This window comes from Canis lupus, chromosome 19 (genome assembly GCF_048164855.1).
Source record: "Canis lupus baileyi chromosome 19, mCanLup2.hap1, whole genome shotgun sequence".
Classification (NCBI taxonomy): Eukaryota; Metazoa; Chordata; class Mammalia; order Carnivora; family Canidae; genus Canis; species Canis lupus.
In genome coordinates, this window is record NC_132856.1 from 39,933,867 (window position 1) to 39,947,954 (window position 14,088).

Below are 14,088 nucleotides of genomic sequence, written 5' to 3' on the forward strand. Positions count from 1 at the left end.
GGCAAAGGAAAACACACAAGGCCAAAGTGAAGATGTGTTAGTCTGAAGAATTCAATTGAGAGGTGATAGAATGATTAACTTGCAAAGCAAGTCAATTTGGAGTATTTTTTTCTACCTCAGTTCTTAGCAAACCTGGCATATCTAAAAATGTTTATTACTTGGAATCACAATGGCATACAGGTATTGTTTTTGGTTAGCAAGTGTCTTTCTGGTACATGATGATGGCTCCTTTTCTGTACAGACCACCTCTCTGATTGTGGAAGTGTCTCAATGTCTCTTATGAATGAAACATGACAGACTAGGACTGGCATATACCTGGGTTTTGAGTTCTTCATGACCAGACATTCTATTCTTCAGGTCATCTTACTATACCAGGAACGTAGCCATAGTTATTTGGTTGCATAATGAAGCTCTTAAAATATTTCCACTCTAGTGGAGAAGAGCAGCCCATAAGAAGCAATTAATTATTCTCTGACAGCCCAGAGAACTTTCTCTAATATGTGAAAAACATCATGTTTCCCAAATAGCCCTGAGGCTACCATGAAGGGAAAGGAAAATACATTCTGGAAATCACATACAAATACAACTAACTGCTGGATAGGTAGGACACCCTAGAGGGTGTCTCTCCTTTGCAGTTCACACAGACTTCTCCCCTGGGGTGAGGAGAGCCTCTACTTTGAATTCTCCTGAGTCTGTACTTTAATCTGCCTCCTTTGGGCATCTCTGCTTGGGCCTTCCTAGCATATCATGAAAACAGCACTCAGGTGTGCAGGAAGGGTAGGAAAGGAAAACAGAAGGGAAATTCAAATCCATCAGTTTGCTACTATATGGGCAGAAGCTGAGTAAAACCAGTACTGAAAGTAAAAATCAAAATTAAATGGGAACTTTACTGTAGGTTATTGCTATTATAATGGGATAAATAAGAGTTGGTTATACCTTGAATTTTTAATAACCGAAACATACATTTTAGAACTTTCTTTTGATGTAAGTCTTTTAGTTACACATTAGCCTTTCTATGGAATTTAAGTAATTATTAAAATTCTAGGCTGTTTTGGCATGAAGTGAATAGTTCGGAGAATTTTAATGTCTAATCGAAAGAATAGGTGCTTTGTTTAACTACTACTCTTTTTTTTTTCCTGAAGATTTTATTTATTTATTCATGAGAGACACAGAGAGAGAGAGAGAGAGAGAGAGAGAAAGGCAGAGACACAGCAGGCCCCATGCAGGGAGCCTGATGTGGGACTCGATCCCAGTACTCCAGGATTACACCCTGGGCCAAAGGCAGGTGCTAAACCTCTGAGCCACCCAGGCAACCAGCACTCTCTAGAAATTATTCAAGATAATACACATGACTTGTAAAAGCAGATACTAGCTCTTGGCAATAGTATTCTAGCTTGTACAAACATTTTAAATTTCTGTGACTCTATACAAAAGTTAGCTATAAATAAATGTGTCCTTCAAATGAAACATTTAAATGTTTCCTAACAATATGTGATATAGAATACTCATGCAAAAGAAAGTATTATCTTGGAGACTGATGACAGAATTTGGTCTGTGTTGATTTTATAGGGTGAGCCCATGGTTGCTGGGCAGCTCCTCCAAGGCATTTTAAATCAAAATGTCAATTTCATAGGAAAGAGCTGAGCTAGATATTCCTACAGTTTTCATTCTTTTTAAATTTTCTAGAATGCCTTTAGTGGTATCTTGCTGAGCAAATTTATCAATAGAAGTAAACATACCCTCTGAGTTACAGACTGAAGCAGCTTGATTTCATCAGATTTTTTGCTGCTCTTTATTTGGAGAACAGACTTGCCTAAGACTGGGGCTATTCTCAGCAGAATGGATATTAGCCTGCTTTATGGGTTGCAATTTTGCAAATTATGGCCTCAATTTCAAGAACTGTGATAGTTAATGTTGCTGGGGCCTTCTTGTCAAAAACTCTCTGGGGGATCATTTAAATAGAGCTCTCCACTAATTCTCCTGGAACTAGGAGAAAACCTAAGAAGCGTCAATGTGAAAGCCCTCAAGATTTAATGACCCAGCCCTGCCTTATCAATAGCCTCCTAGGTTCCCTGATCTTCAGCTGTCCCTGTTACATGTTCACAAAGCCTACCAGTGGAATCATGCATTTGGATTAAGGCACTGTCTCCAGGAGGCTCCTGTAAACTTTAGCATCAATTGCAAGGAAATATTGAGAGGTTCGAGGACAGGCAAACTACAATGAGGATGGGAAAGAGAAGGCCTGAGCAGTGATTTGTGATATTAGTTTGCAGACCACTGGTTGGCTGGCTGTATTCTAACCACCTAGGGAGCTTATTAAAACTAGATTTCTAGCATCTACCCCTTGAGATTCCAGTTGGTCTTCGGTGGAGTTTGTGTACGTACATTAAATGAACTAACAAAATCACCAGGTGATTCTGATGCTCTCCAGGGTTTAAAGCCAGGGGACCATAGTTTAATGCCATGGGGTTTGCTGGGAAGATGCTTATGAGATCTGACTGGGTGTGCGGGGCTAGGCAGCTCTTAGGCAGCACAGAGAAATGCTGAAAGCATTCTGGGAAGGGGAGGTTTCTCTGTACAGTGTGGGAGTCGGTATCATTGAGGGTGGCTCTGCCTCCCTTTATTATATGACCTCTGCTTCCTGAGGTTAGCCGAGTTTTTGTAATGGCATCAGCAACGCCTTGTATCTCTGAGTGCTTAGTGCTCAGCTGACATGCAACAGAGTTTCTTGAATGGAAAAATGATTGAATGAAGTTGTTCTAGTCAGAGGGCCTCAGAATATATTGTCTCTTCCTTTTCACAGTCTCCCAGAGTAGCCAATGCCAGCTGATGGTACAGCTGCATACCAGGAGACTAGAGACTTAAGAAGGGTAGGCAGAGATCGGCAGACTTTTTCTGTAAGAAGACAGGTAGTACATATTTTAGGTTCTGTGGTTCACATAGGTCTCTGTTACATGTCGCTTTCACAACCGTTTTAAAATGTGAAAAAACATTCTTAGCTGGCAGGTGGCTGGATTTGGCCCAGGGACTATAATTTCCTGATACCTGGCTTGGGAGAGTTTACATGTCAAGAACAGTTTCACTACACTACAACTATACATCAGATCCAGATTCTTCTAAGTCTACACAAGCAGGTGCTAGGCAGGTGCAAGGTAATGAAACTAAGACCACTTTATTACACCAAGGATTGGTCTGAAACATTCTGGGGTCTTTATGGAGTGAGAGGTCTTAAAAGGAAACTGTTTTTCAGCTACCAAAAACCTTAGGGGGCTGGGAGCACTGTGACAGAGCTGCATCCAACAGTGATAGAGAACCGCATGCCTCAGTGGCCAGGCGGGATCCTCTGAAGACTGGCATCCTAGTATGACACTGAAGAAACTGAACTCACAATGTGTTTGCACTTCTCTTCTGAGAGCAGATTCTAGCAATTTCAGAACCTCTGAAGTCTGGCTCAGGCACCAGAGCATCTGTTAGGAAGAGAATCTCCTGCCAGACACTCCAGCTTTACCAGGAATTTTGGGGCCACACGGTTACAGCCTATCTGGAATTCTATCCCAGGAGAAATGATCCAGGACAGCCCACACAGGTTTGGGCATTCAGACTTGTTTGGATTATTATATTCATGCTCCTTCTGTATAAATTAGTCACACCACATTTTAGGAGGCTTTGGGTTCAAGGATACTAGTATTTATTACTGTATTACTTATACCTTGTCTACTTCTAGATAGGGTTATCAGGGATAGTGCTTTCTTTCCCTTAAGACCATGTGAAACTAGAACTAACCTACTCTTAGAAGACACAGCAGCCTGCTCAGGACGGCACCAATTTTATCTCTTGGCAGAATAGGAGTAAAGTCTCCTGACAGCATCATGGAAATATGGAGACATTAACAACCATTCAACTTAGACATACGACTGATGTTTTATTTTGTTGTAGTTCTTATTTTAAGGAAGAGACCTTCTCTCTCCAAAAAAAAACCTCTTCTTCAGAATATCCAGGAGGGATGGGTTCATTACTTTTAAACCATGTCTTCAGTGTCACACTTCTAGTGGTTTGTACTGTTATGAGGCCACGGATGTTCTCTGCTCTATCAGGAAGATAGGAATGGGCATAGTACAACATCATTATGTTGTTATTCCTTTCTTGGGTCAAGGATGTGATGATCTTTCAACCTGCTCTGGGACCAGATATGATCATTCCTAAACTATCCCTTACATATTGCCAAAACCTCATTTGACACCCAGACTTACCACAGTCCTATAAATCTACTTGTGGTAAATACTTTCATCACTCCCTTTGAGGAGAGCTTTCTTTCAAAAGTCAGGTCTCTGTGTGTCTGCTTTTTGTGTGAGATGTGTCCAACAGAGCAGAAAAAAAGCTTTCTACCTTTGTGATTCTGTGTAGCTTGGTATAAGTATATCTCATTTTCTTTTCAGTGGAAGTGGCTGATGCATCTCCTAAAAATCTTTCTGTGTAGTTATACACCTAGGGCTTGTTAAGGTTTTTTTTCTTAATATTTTATTTATTTATTCATGAAAGACACACACAGAGAAAGAGAGGCAGAGACACAGGCAGAGGAAGAAGCAGGCTCCATGCAGGGAGCCCAATGTGGGATTCAATCCTGGGTCTCCAGGATCATACCCTGGGCTGTGGGCGGCGCTAAACCACTGAGCCACCTGGGCTGCCCTTATTGAGGTTTTTTAAACATTCCAATATGTTCTTAGTTTCCTCAAATCTCAATGAGCACCTAAAGTTATACATAGTATTCTAGGCTGGGCTGGTATCTTCTTTTGTTTTATGTTTTGTCAGTTACCCCAAAAAGTGAGGCTGATGAAGGATTAATAATGTACATGATACCCCACCCAATATTGCAACATTCCATGAGACAAATGAAGATGGAAACAAAGCAGGCAGAAGCAGACAGGGCACACAAAAGCAGGAACTTACACCCAACTATCTTCATCTCTGCACCAGAAAGAAAGGGGCGAGAATGAAGGGACAGCACAAAGAGAGACAAGAACAATTAAGACAGACAGGAAAAGAGAAAAAAAAAAAAATCATCACTTGCAGGTCGGTGATGAAGCATGCACTTTTTATCAAGGGTCAAAGCAAAGGACAGAGTGTATTTCCGAGCACGAGGGCAAGAGTCAGAGGGTCCCCTAGAAGGATGCCATGCCTGCAGAGCTGTCTTCTAAGGGCAAGTTTGGAGCAATGCAGAGAGGAGCACTACCTGTGCCAGGTCTGACTCAGGGAGGGACAAAGCCTCCCTAAGGCAGAGTCTCCCAAGGACATGGTTCTCAAAAGGGGTCCCAAACTAGCAGCACTACCATCACCTCAGAGCTTGTAAGGAATGCAAATTGTTGGGTCCCACTCCAATCCTACTGTATCAGAAACTCCTGGGGGTGGCCAGCAGGTTGTTTCTCCAAGCCCTGCAGGTGACTCAGATATGTACTAAGGATGGAGAACTACTTCTTTGGGGGAACACCTAGTCCTCAGCCAGAGCACATTACATCAAAGGGCAGGTTTCTTCTGACAAGATGGAAGACCATTTAACTCATATGAAACGTGGCCCATATTGCCCACAGTAAGTGAAAACCTTTAAAAATTCAAGACTTAGAAAGTAAGTTAAAATGTAATTCCCACAGGCCCCTGACAGAACTCTGTATTCCTACTGACTCCAGGAAACAGACTTAACAGGAAAGCTAAAAATTACAGAGGGATATATAGAAGGTGGTAGCCAGGCTCTGCTGGCCAGGCATGGTCTGCAAGGAAGAGGGGATAACCTCCTCCTGAGCAAAAACTTTTAAATCATTCTTTTCAGTTTACAGTCTCCTGGCCGGCAGTTTTCTTTAAAGTTTTATTTTGGCTACTTCACTGAGAACAATGTTAACTCCAACTGGTTCACCTGGAACACTTGTCCTGCTTTAGTAATTCCTGCCCATCTTCTTGAAAATAAATCTAGGAAGGGAGTTATTAAATGAGTTTGGAGAGAAGGAAGAAGTACCCACATGAATATGGTAACCAACCTATAAAAGGCTGTGAGGGCTTGGTTTCAAAATTAGGCTTAAATTCTCATATCTATTTGTTCTTCTATAATCTAGAATATCATCTGGTTGGTATGTCTTCTCTGAGACCTCCTAGAGCACTAGCAACAGCAATTCTGCCTCTTGTTCACCACCATGAGTCATGAGCAGAGTTGGACCTCAGCTGTGGCACAGAATAGTACATCTGTGGTTCACAGTGGTCACGTGGTGTGTTACACACCCATGGAAAGCAAAGGGAGACCATCAAAGAGACCTTTTTCAAAATGATATGTTGGATACTGGGGTGGCTAGAGCCTGGTTGAACTCTGTAACTCAGAGATCTAAGCTCTGTCAGTATGCTTTCATAAAGTCCCATCTAGGCCATCCTGGCAAAAAAAAAAAAAAAAAAAAAAAAAAGACCTCCCCAAATAAGTGCCTGGAAATTTCTATCAAATTTTGGATAGTTTTAAAACAAGAATCACAGTTTATGAGTCATTCTAATTTTTCCATTTACTCTAATTTCTCAGACTTAAGTGTTGAAATCTCACAGTTACTGACATAATTCATTGCCTTGTTCATTTCCCATATATATGTCCATGTATCAAGAAATTGCAACTTCTTGTAATTTGGTCTTACCAGCACTATATGGGCTGGGGGACTGCTGTAGCCAGTACAACATTCCCACAGGGGAAGGGTGGATCAGCTGCAGGAAGTCTCACCAAGGGACTTCAGAGCATATGGTTTCCTAAGAGAGTGGACTGTGATGTAAAACATTCCTGTACACTTCCTGCTGTTCCAGCAGAACCTGCAGGCCAGCCCTATCACTATGTCTGAGAATGGCAAGCTCACTCTGATGATATCTTGGAGTGCATTAAGAGGTCAGTCAGTTGTTAGCTCACAACTCTGGGAGTGGCCATCTGCAAAAAAGCTCTTTTCTCACGGGGTGGAAGGGTAGAGGAGGAGACAGATTATGCACAAAGGACTGCTTCCTGCCTGTGAGGCAATCATTAACTTTCAGCTCTAGCACTTAGTACTCAAAGGCAGACAACCCAGGAAGCAGCATACTCACAGGCCTGGCCTGGACCTTTCAGGGTCGCCCAGTGTCTCAGCCCTGGGAGGGGAAATCATATGATGGTCCCTTAGCTGACTAGGGGAGAGAACGTAACTACCTTAGCTTTAGCTTGCCTCACCAGTGCCTAATACAGCTGATTCCTGGACAGGCCTAGCATACCCAGAGGTCCTTTATACACCTATTTATCATTGATGCAGAGAGATGTGTTTTGCTCCACAAAAAGATTTCTTTCCACAGATGAGAGTTAGACAACATAACTCTTGAAATTAAACTTTGTTAAAATTTTTTTTTTGACTGAATTTTGTTCCTTTTTAGTCTCTATTCACTTGGTTTTAATTCTCTGTGAAGACTAAAAGGAAAGAAATGTATAATCTTAGGCAAAAAAGCTCTTAAAAGATAGGAAGAACTTTAAGTATATCTCTTAGAATATATTTTACCACCTCATGAGCCTGGATAACCAAGTTTTAAAAAAAAATCACCAGATCAATTTTGGTAAGCATCTATTTTTTCTTCCAGACATTTTGCTAAGAAGCCAGGACTATGCCTGGGCTCTTCTTGTCCTGATAACCAGGGGTGAGAAATGGTGTCAGGACAGGATGGAAGAAGTACCCTATGAAGGATATTGATGGGAGCCTTTCATAAGTATGAAGTCTCCCTAGCATTTAAAGATAAACATGGAATTGATTGAGTGGCCTAGGTTTCCCATTCAAAAGATTTTTCTGTGTGCACGAGCAGAAGATGAAGGCTGTTCATAGCAGCTTCCTCTGCATTCATAGTGTCTATGGAGAGGGGATGCAGGCAATAGAAAACAAGTCCAGGCACACTGTGGGAAGTTGGAAGGCAGTTGGAATCCATTACGGGGCCCTTCCCTGTGCTCAGGTCCTGCTCCTCTTTGGGTATGTGCTGACAAATATTTCCAACAAGTGGATTTAGAATACCACGAAGAGCTCTAAATAGGTGATATATAGTAGAGTGGTGACAATCAGTTCAGTCTGGCCTGCCCTGGCTGTTTCAAACAGAAGCAAACAAGCTTTTATCAGATCATTAAAATTCAATGGAAAAGGTAGGTCCATAACTCCTGTAATCCTTCAGAAAAGCAGTTATTAGCCTGTTCTGATTTCCTTCTCTTTGTTACTTATCAGACTACCTGCCCTCCAACTGAGCCATGCCTCTATCCTTCCCTCAATCTCTAGGGCCCCCTTGGCTCTGATGGTCTGTTTCAATCCCCTTCTCTAGCTTTGCCTGCATCGACCTGACTAGGAAACATGAACCTGGGACTGACTTTCAAGAACCACACTTGACAGTTGATGCATTCCCACTTTCTGCTCTGGCTCTCCACTGGGCATTAAATGAGAAGAGTGAGCCAATTCCTGAGAAACTGGCTAGGTAGTACTATTCCTAATGCCTAACATACCATTTGCCTGATTTCTTTTCTGATACATTAAAATGTATCTGCTTTTTCTACATGAATTGGATTCATCAATTCTACAGGCACATATTTTGGAGTATTCTTCCCATTAAGGAGGAAGGTCTTGTGAGCCAATTCTTTTCTAAGAAATGTAATGGAAGAGAAGAGTGTATAAGACATCCCCAAGAAGAGTTCCATGTTGGTTCCTAGCATCCAGTCTCTACAGGAGACAACAAAGCCCATCTGCTGGATTGTCATGTTGCATAGGTGAATATGATGTGGGGGCTTTTGGAAAAGAACAGATGCCAACAGAGAAACCCTTGACTACAGATTGTAGTCAGCAACTTGACTTGGAATTCAGCAGCTTTTAATGGCTGCAGGGCTTCTCCACAGCATAGTTCACCATCTGCTCATGAGAACACCAGACCTCATCCTTCTAACCCCTCTCCCAACCTAGCCCCAAGAAGTACTGCCTACCTGGCATGATGACATCAGGAAATCCCAATTTTCTTGTTATTGCCAATCCCCTATTAAATATCATGGGGTTTTCTCTCCTAATCTGTTCCATGTCTCCACGAAGAAGCTGTAGAGAAATAATAAGACCTGCAAAAACAAAAGCATTTTCTTATTCAGAATACATTTCCACCCTGTATTCTGGTACTAGAAAACACAGTAAAGAGTCACATTTTTTTTTCTGGAGGAAAATATGCAAAGTTCAGCACTTGAGAAAAATTTTGATGCAGAAAGTATATGTTATTCTAAAGAAACATTCTAGAAAGCTAAAGGATCTTTTTTATTGTTTCAATTTTTATTTTAATTCTAGTTAACATATAGAATATAATACTGGTTTCAGGGGTAGAATTTAGTGATTCATCACTTACATGTAACATCCACTGCTCAACACAACACACATGTCCTCCTTAATATCCATCACCCATATAGCCCACTCCCGCCCACCTCCCCTCCAGCAACCCTCAGTTTGTTCCCTATAGTTAAGAGTCTCTAGGGGGTGCCTGCATGGCTTAGTTGGTTAAGCATCCAACTCTTGATCTCAGCTCAGGTCTTGATCTCAGGGTTTAAGCCCCTGTTGAGCTCCGTGCTATGCATGGAACCTACTTAAAGAAAAAATAGAGTCTCTTGTGGTTTAATTCCCTCTTTTCCCCCCATGTTCATATATTTTGTTTCTTAAATTCTATATATGAATGAAATCATGTTGTCTTTCTCTGACTTATTTTGCTTAGTATAATACGCTCTAGCTCCAACCACATCGTTGCAAATAGCAAGATTTCCAGTGTGTGTGTGTGTGTGTGTGTGTTTGTCTGTACAACATCTTATCCATTCATCAGTTGATGGAGATATGGGCTCTTTCCATAATTTGACTATTGTTGATAATGCTACTATAAAACTATAAACATTATGCATCAGGGTGCATGTATCCCTTCAAATCAGTATTTTTGTATTCTTTGGGTAAATATCCAGTAGTGCAAATTGCTGGGTCATGGGATAGGTAGTTCAATTTTTAGCTTTTTGAGGAACCTCCATATTGTTTTCCAGAGTGGCTACAGCGGTTTGCATTCCCACCAAGAGTGCAAGAGGGTTCCCCTTTCTCTACATCCTTGCCAACATCTGTTGTTTCCTGTGCTGTTAATTTTAGCCATCCTGACAGGTGTGAGGTGGTATCTCATTGTAGTTTTGATTTATATTTCCCTGATGATGAGTGTTGTTGAGTATCTTTTCACATATCTGTTGGCCATCTGGATGTCTTCTTTGGAAAAATGTCTATTCATGTACTCTGCTCATTTCTTTTTTCTTTTTAAAGATTTTATTTATTTATTCATGAGAGACAGAGAGAGAGAGAGAGACAGGTAGAGGGAGAAGCAGGCTCCATGCAGGGAGCCTGATGTGGGACTTGATCCAGGGTCTCCAGGATCACACCCTGGACTGAAGGTGGTGCTAAACCACTGAGCCACCTGGGCTGCCCATATTCTGCTCATTTCTTAACTGGTTTACTTATTTTTGGGGTGTTGATTATGATGAATTCCATATAGATTCTGGATACTAACCCTTTATCAGATATGTTGTTTGCAGATATCTTCTCCCATTCTGTAGGTTGCCTTTTATTTTGTTGACTGTTTCCTTCACTGTGCAGAAGCTTTTCATGTTGATCAAGTCCTTATAGTTCACTTTTGCTTTTGTTTCCCTTGCCTCCAGAGACATGTCTAGTAAGAAGTTGCTGAGGCCGAGGTCAAAGATGTTGCTGTCTGTATTCTCCTCTAGGATTTTGGTGGTTTCCTGTCTTATATTTAGGCCTTTCATCCATTTTGAATTTGTTTTTGTGTGCCTCCCTGCACTCTGCAGGTGTCTTTTTCACTAGAGCAAGTATGACTGAGAACCAGAGCAGCAGTGGGTCCCTCTCCCATAAGACCAGCACAAATCCCCTGCACACACCAGGTCTATGGATCATAGAGTACTGCAAAGCTTCCACTTTAGTAGAAATAGGACCATTTCATCTTACGTTAAAGATTGTCCCATAAGAAAGTAATTGCACGAACTGACATTTGTTTGGAATATTGGAGAGTCAGCAACCTGGTCCCTGTACTCTCCCCAACCCCATCCCTGTGGAAGAGCTGGATGAGGATTAATAATATAAATTAACCCCACCCCAAGACATGTAAATAAAGCTGTATAACAGTCATTTAAAATACACAGAAAATCTAATGTGTCAACTGTTTTATTTGTCTTCACTTGTTTTTAATGACCTTCGCGCTACTAGAATTACTAAAAATTAGGTCTGTGGCTACGTGTCTAAGAGGCCAACCTAAGGGAGTTAGTGCTGAATGATATACTTTTAGTCTCAGCATTTAAAACTAATATAGCAATTCCTTCTGCATTTTTGTATGATTTGAGTGGAACAGAAAGCACTACTGATTTCTGAAACAGAATTGCCAAGGCAATGACCTGTCCTTGATGTTTAACAAAGATGAGTGACAGTTTATAGCAAAGTAAAATTTCAATGATGATATATCTTTAATTAGGAGACTAATAAAGACCTGAACTATTACTTGAGTAATCTATAAAATTTTCTGACACGAAGACTCCAGAGTCTTCCTGCACTGGAAACCTCATGCTCAGAAGCTTGGCAACAGAGTGGAAAGCCAGTGACCTGGAGTTTGGAAACCTGGGTTCCCTGAGTCAGCCACGAAGTCATTTCATGGAACTTCAGTTCCCTCTTTTATTTAATGAAGGAGTTGAAACAAGTAATTTCCAAGATCTCAACCAGCTTCTAAGTCAAGCCTTGCCTAGAAGATGTCAGATATATACTTCAAAGAGGAGCAGCCTATTTCTCTTCCTGGCTATTCTATAAGTGCATGGAGACCTTCTCTAACTGGGCTATCCTCACTGAGGCTCTCTGATGTCTGGGAAGCCTTTGTAACACTGTGAAAAATGGCCAGTGTTTGTGAGTTCTGGACAAAAACCACAGACACTGAAGATCGTACCATCCCTGCTCACTCTGGGGAGTGAGACACAATTCAACATCTTGACCTGGGGAGGTGATGGTGGAAACTAATTTTTCAGTTGTTTAAAAAAACGTAATATTACTACCATCTTTCTTTTAAAATGTTCTCCATATTTTAATCATACAAGAACTTGTAGCCAAGGGCAGCTCTTTACAAATCAAGTAAGTAAATAAAGCAAAGAACACCATAAATATAAGTGAATGGTAGTCTTCCAAAGTACCAGTAACTTTCTTATATTTTAAAAACAAGATTTTATTTGCTTCTTGCTTTAGCTTTGTTTTAGAAATATGGGCTCCCCTCTCCTGTAAGCACACTGCATGGAGCTCCTTGGCATCCAGGTACATACATAGGAAAAAACAGTCCCTTAAAAATAATGAGAGAGACCCTGAGGCTTTCCGTGCTAGAGTTTTAGAGAAACCAAGTACTCCCAGCAAAGGTCTCAAACTTCGCAGCCTCTGGTGTGGAGCTGCTCTGAGGACCCTCACAGTTAAATATCTGCTGACCCTGATAAAGAAAAAATTAAGTTCTTTTTTTTTTTAATTTCAAATTAGTTAACATACAGCACTGATTTCAGGAGCAGAATCCAGTGATTCATCACCCACATATCACACCCAGTGCTCATCCTAACAAGTGCCTTCCTTAATGCCCATCACCCAGTTAGCCTACCACCCCACCCACGACCCCTCCACAGCAACCCTCAGTTTGTTCTCTATATTTAAGGGTCTCTTATGGTTTGCCTCCCTCTCTGTTTTTATCTTATTTTATTTTCCTTCCCGCCCTCTATGTTCATCTATTTTGTTTCTTAAATTCCATATATGAGTGAAATCATATGGTACTTGTCTTTCTCTGATTTATTTTGCTTAGAATAATGCACTCTAGATCCATCCATGTGGTTGCAAATGGCAAGATTTCATTTTTTTGATCACCGTGTAATATTCCATTGTATATGTGGACCACATTTTCTTCATCCATTCATCAATGGACATTTGGGCTCTTTGCATAATTTGGCTATTGTTGATAATGCTGCTATGAACAAGGGTGCATGTGTCCCTTTGAAGCATCATTTTTACCCTTTAGGTTAATACTCGGTAGTGAAAACTTAGTTCTTAATAACTTTGGAGACTGCCATGCCTTGCAGTGGCTTTGCACTTTCTGTGCAAAAAAAAGGCCCACTTCCTGTTTACAACAAGGCTATGGAAGTTAAAAAACAAAGAAAATTATGTAAAAGATTATGAGATAACTGAGAGATTAAAACTACTAGAAGAAACATGGTTCTGCATACATTTGATAGCTATCTTCAAGTGTGCATAAAAGCTCAGAGGCTTTTAAATAGTGCTTCTAATTTAATCAAGCAATTAATGTTTAATTTAGATAGTACAATCTTTCTAATGTGTGGAATTGCACCAAGATTTAGATAGGAATCAAGCAGTTTTAAAAGAAATGGAGGGAAAAGGAAAAGAAGTTGAGCTAAGATAAAAGCTGTTATAAAATAAAGATTGTTTATTCCAGTTCCGAATGATATTGGCACACTAATCACTGATTCTCATTAGTGTCAGGCTTTCTTGGTGATGCTAACACTGAACAGGAATAGAAAAGGTGATTATTAATATCTGTCTTTTATTTTTGGCTGGGGTGTGTATTATTTGCTCAGGAAAACACGGACTTCACAATGTGACAAACCCTGCAACACTTTTGTTCCCTCTGGATTTAAATTGGAACTCAAGTTACCTATCAAAGCACATGGAATCCATTATAGAAAGAACAGAAAAATGTATTTTGGTTGGAAGTAATTAGGAGACGTCTCAAATTATCACAAAAGAAATAGTAGAAAGTGATTGCGGAGGAGAATAAATGTCTGTAGGGAATTGAACTTTACATATGGCAACAGATCAAGCACAAATTCACTGAGGTCTGTATGATTAGCAACAGCAAATGCAAAGCAAAGTTTTCTAGCCAGAGAAGTATGTTACCATGGCTGGCGCTGGGGGCAGAATACTTGGCGCTGGACTTGCGGATGATATTCTCATGGATCTGGGACCACTCACTCTCATTGTTGCACCTGCAACA

The 14,088-nt window shown here is 40.7% G+C and overlaps 1 protein-coding gene across 16 annotated transcripts in view; it reads right to left on the minus strand.

Moving 5' to 3' along the window:
• Window positions 1–14,088, minus strand: part of DOCK3 (dedicator of cytokinesis 3) — a 502,472-nt gene that overhangs the window by 93,963 nt on the left and 394,421 nt on the right. For all 16 annotated transcript variants that reach the window (XM_072786067.1, XM_072786064.1, XM_072786059.1 and 13 more), the window contains 2 exons: window positions 13,992–14,080; window positions 8,981–9,106 (listed from right to left, as the gene is read on the minus strand). In XM_072786067.1, the coding sequence (XP_072642168.1) occupies window positions 8,981–9,106; window positions 13,992–14,080 (215 nt within the window). The remainder of the gene's footprint in view (window positions 1–8,980; window positions 9,107–13,991; window positions 14,081–14,088) is intronic.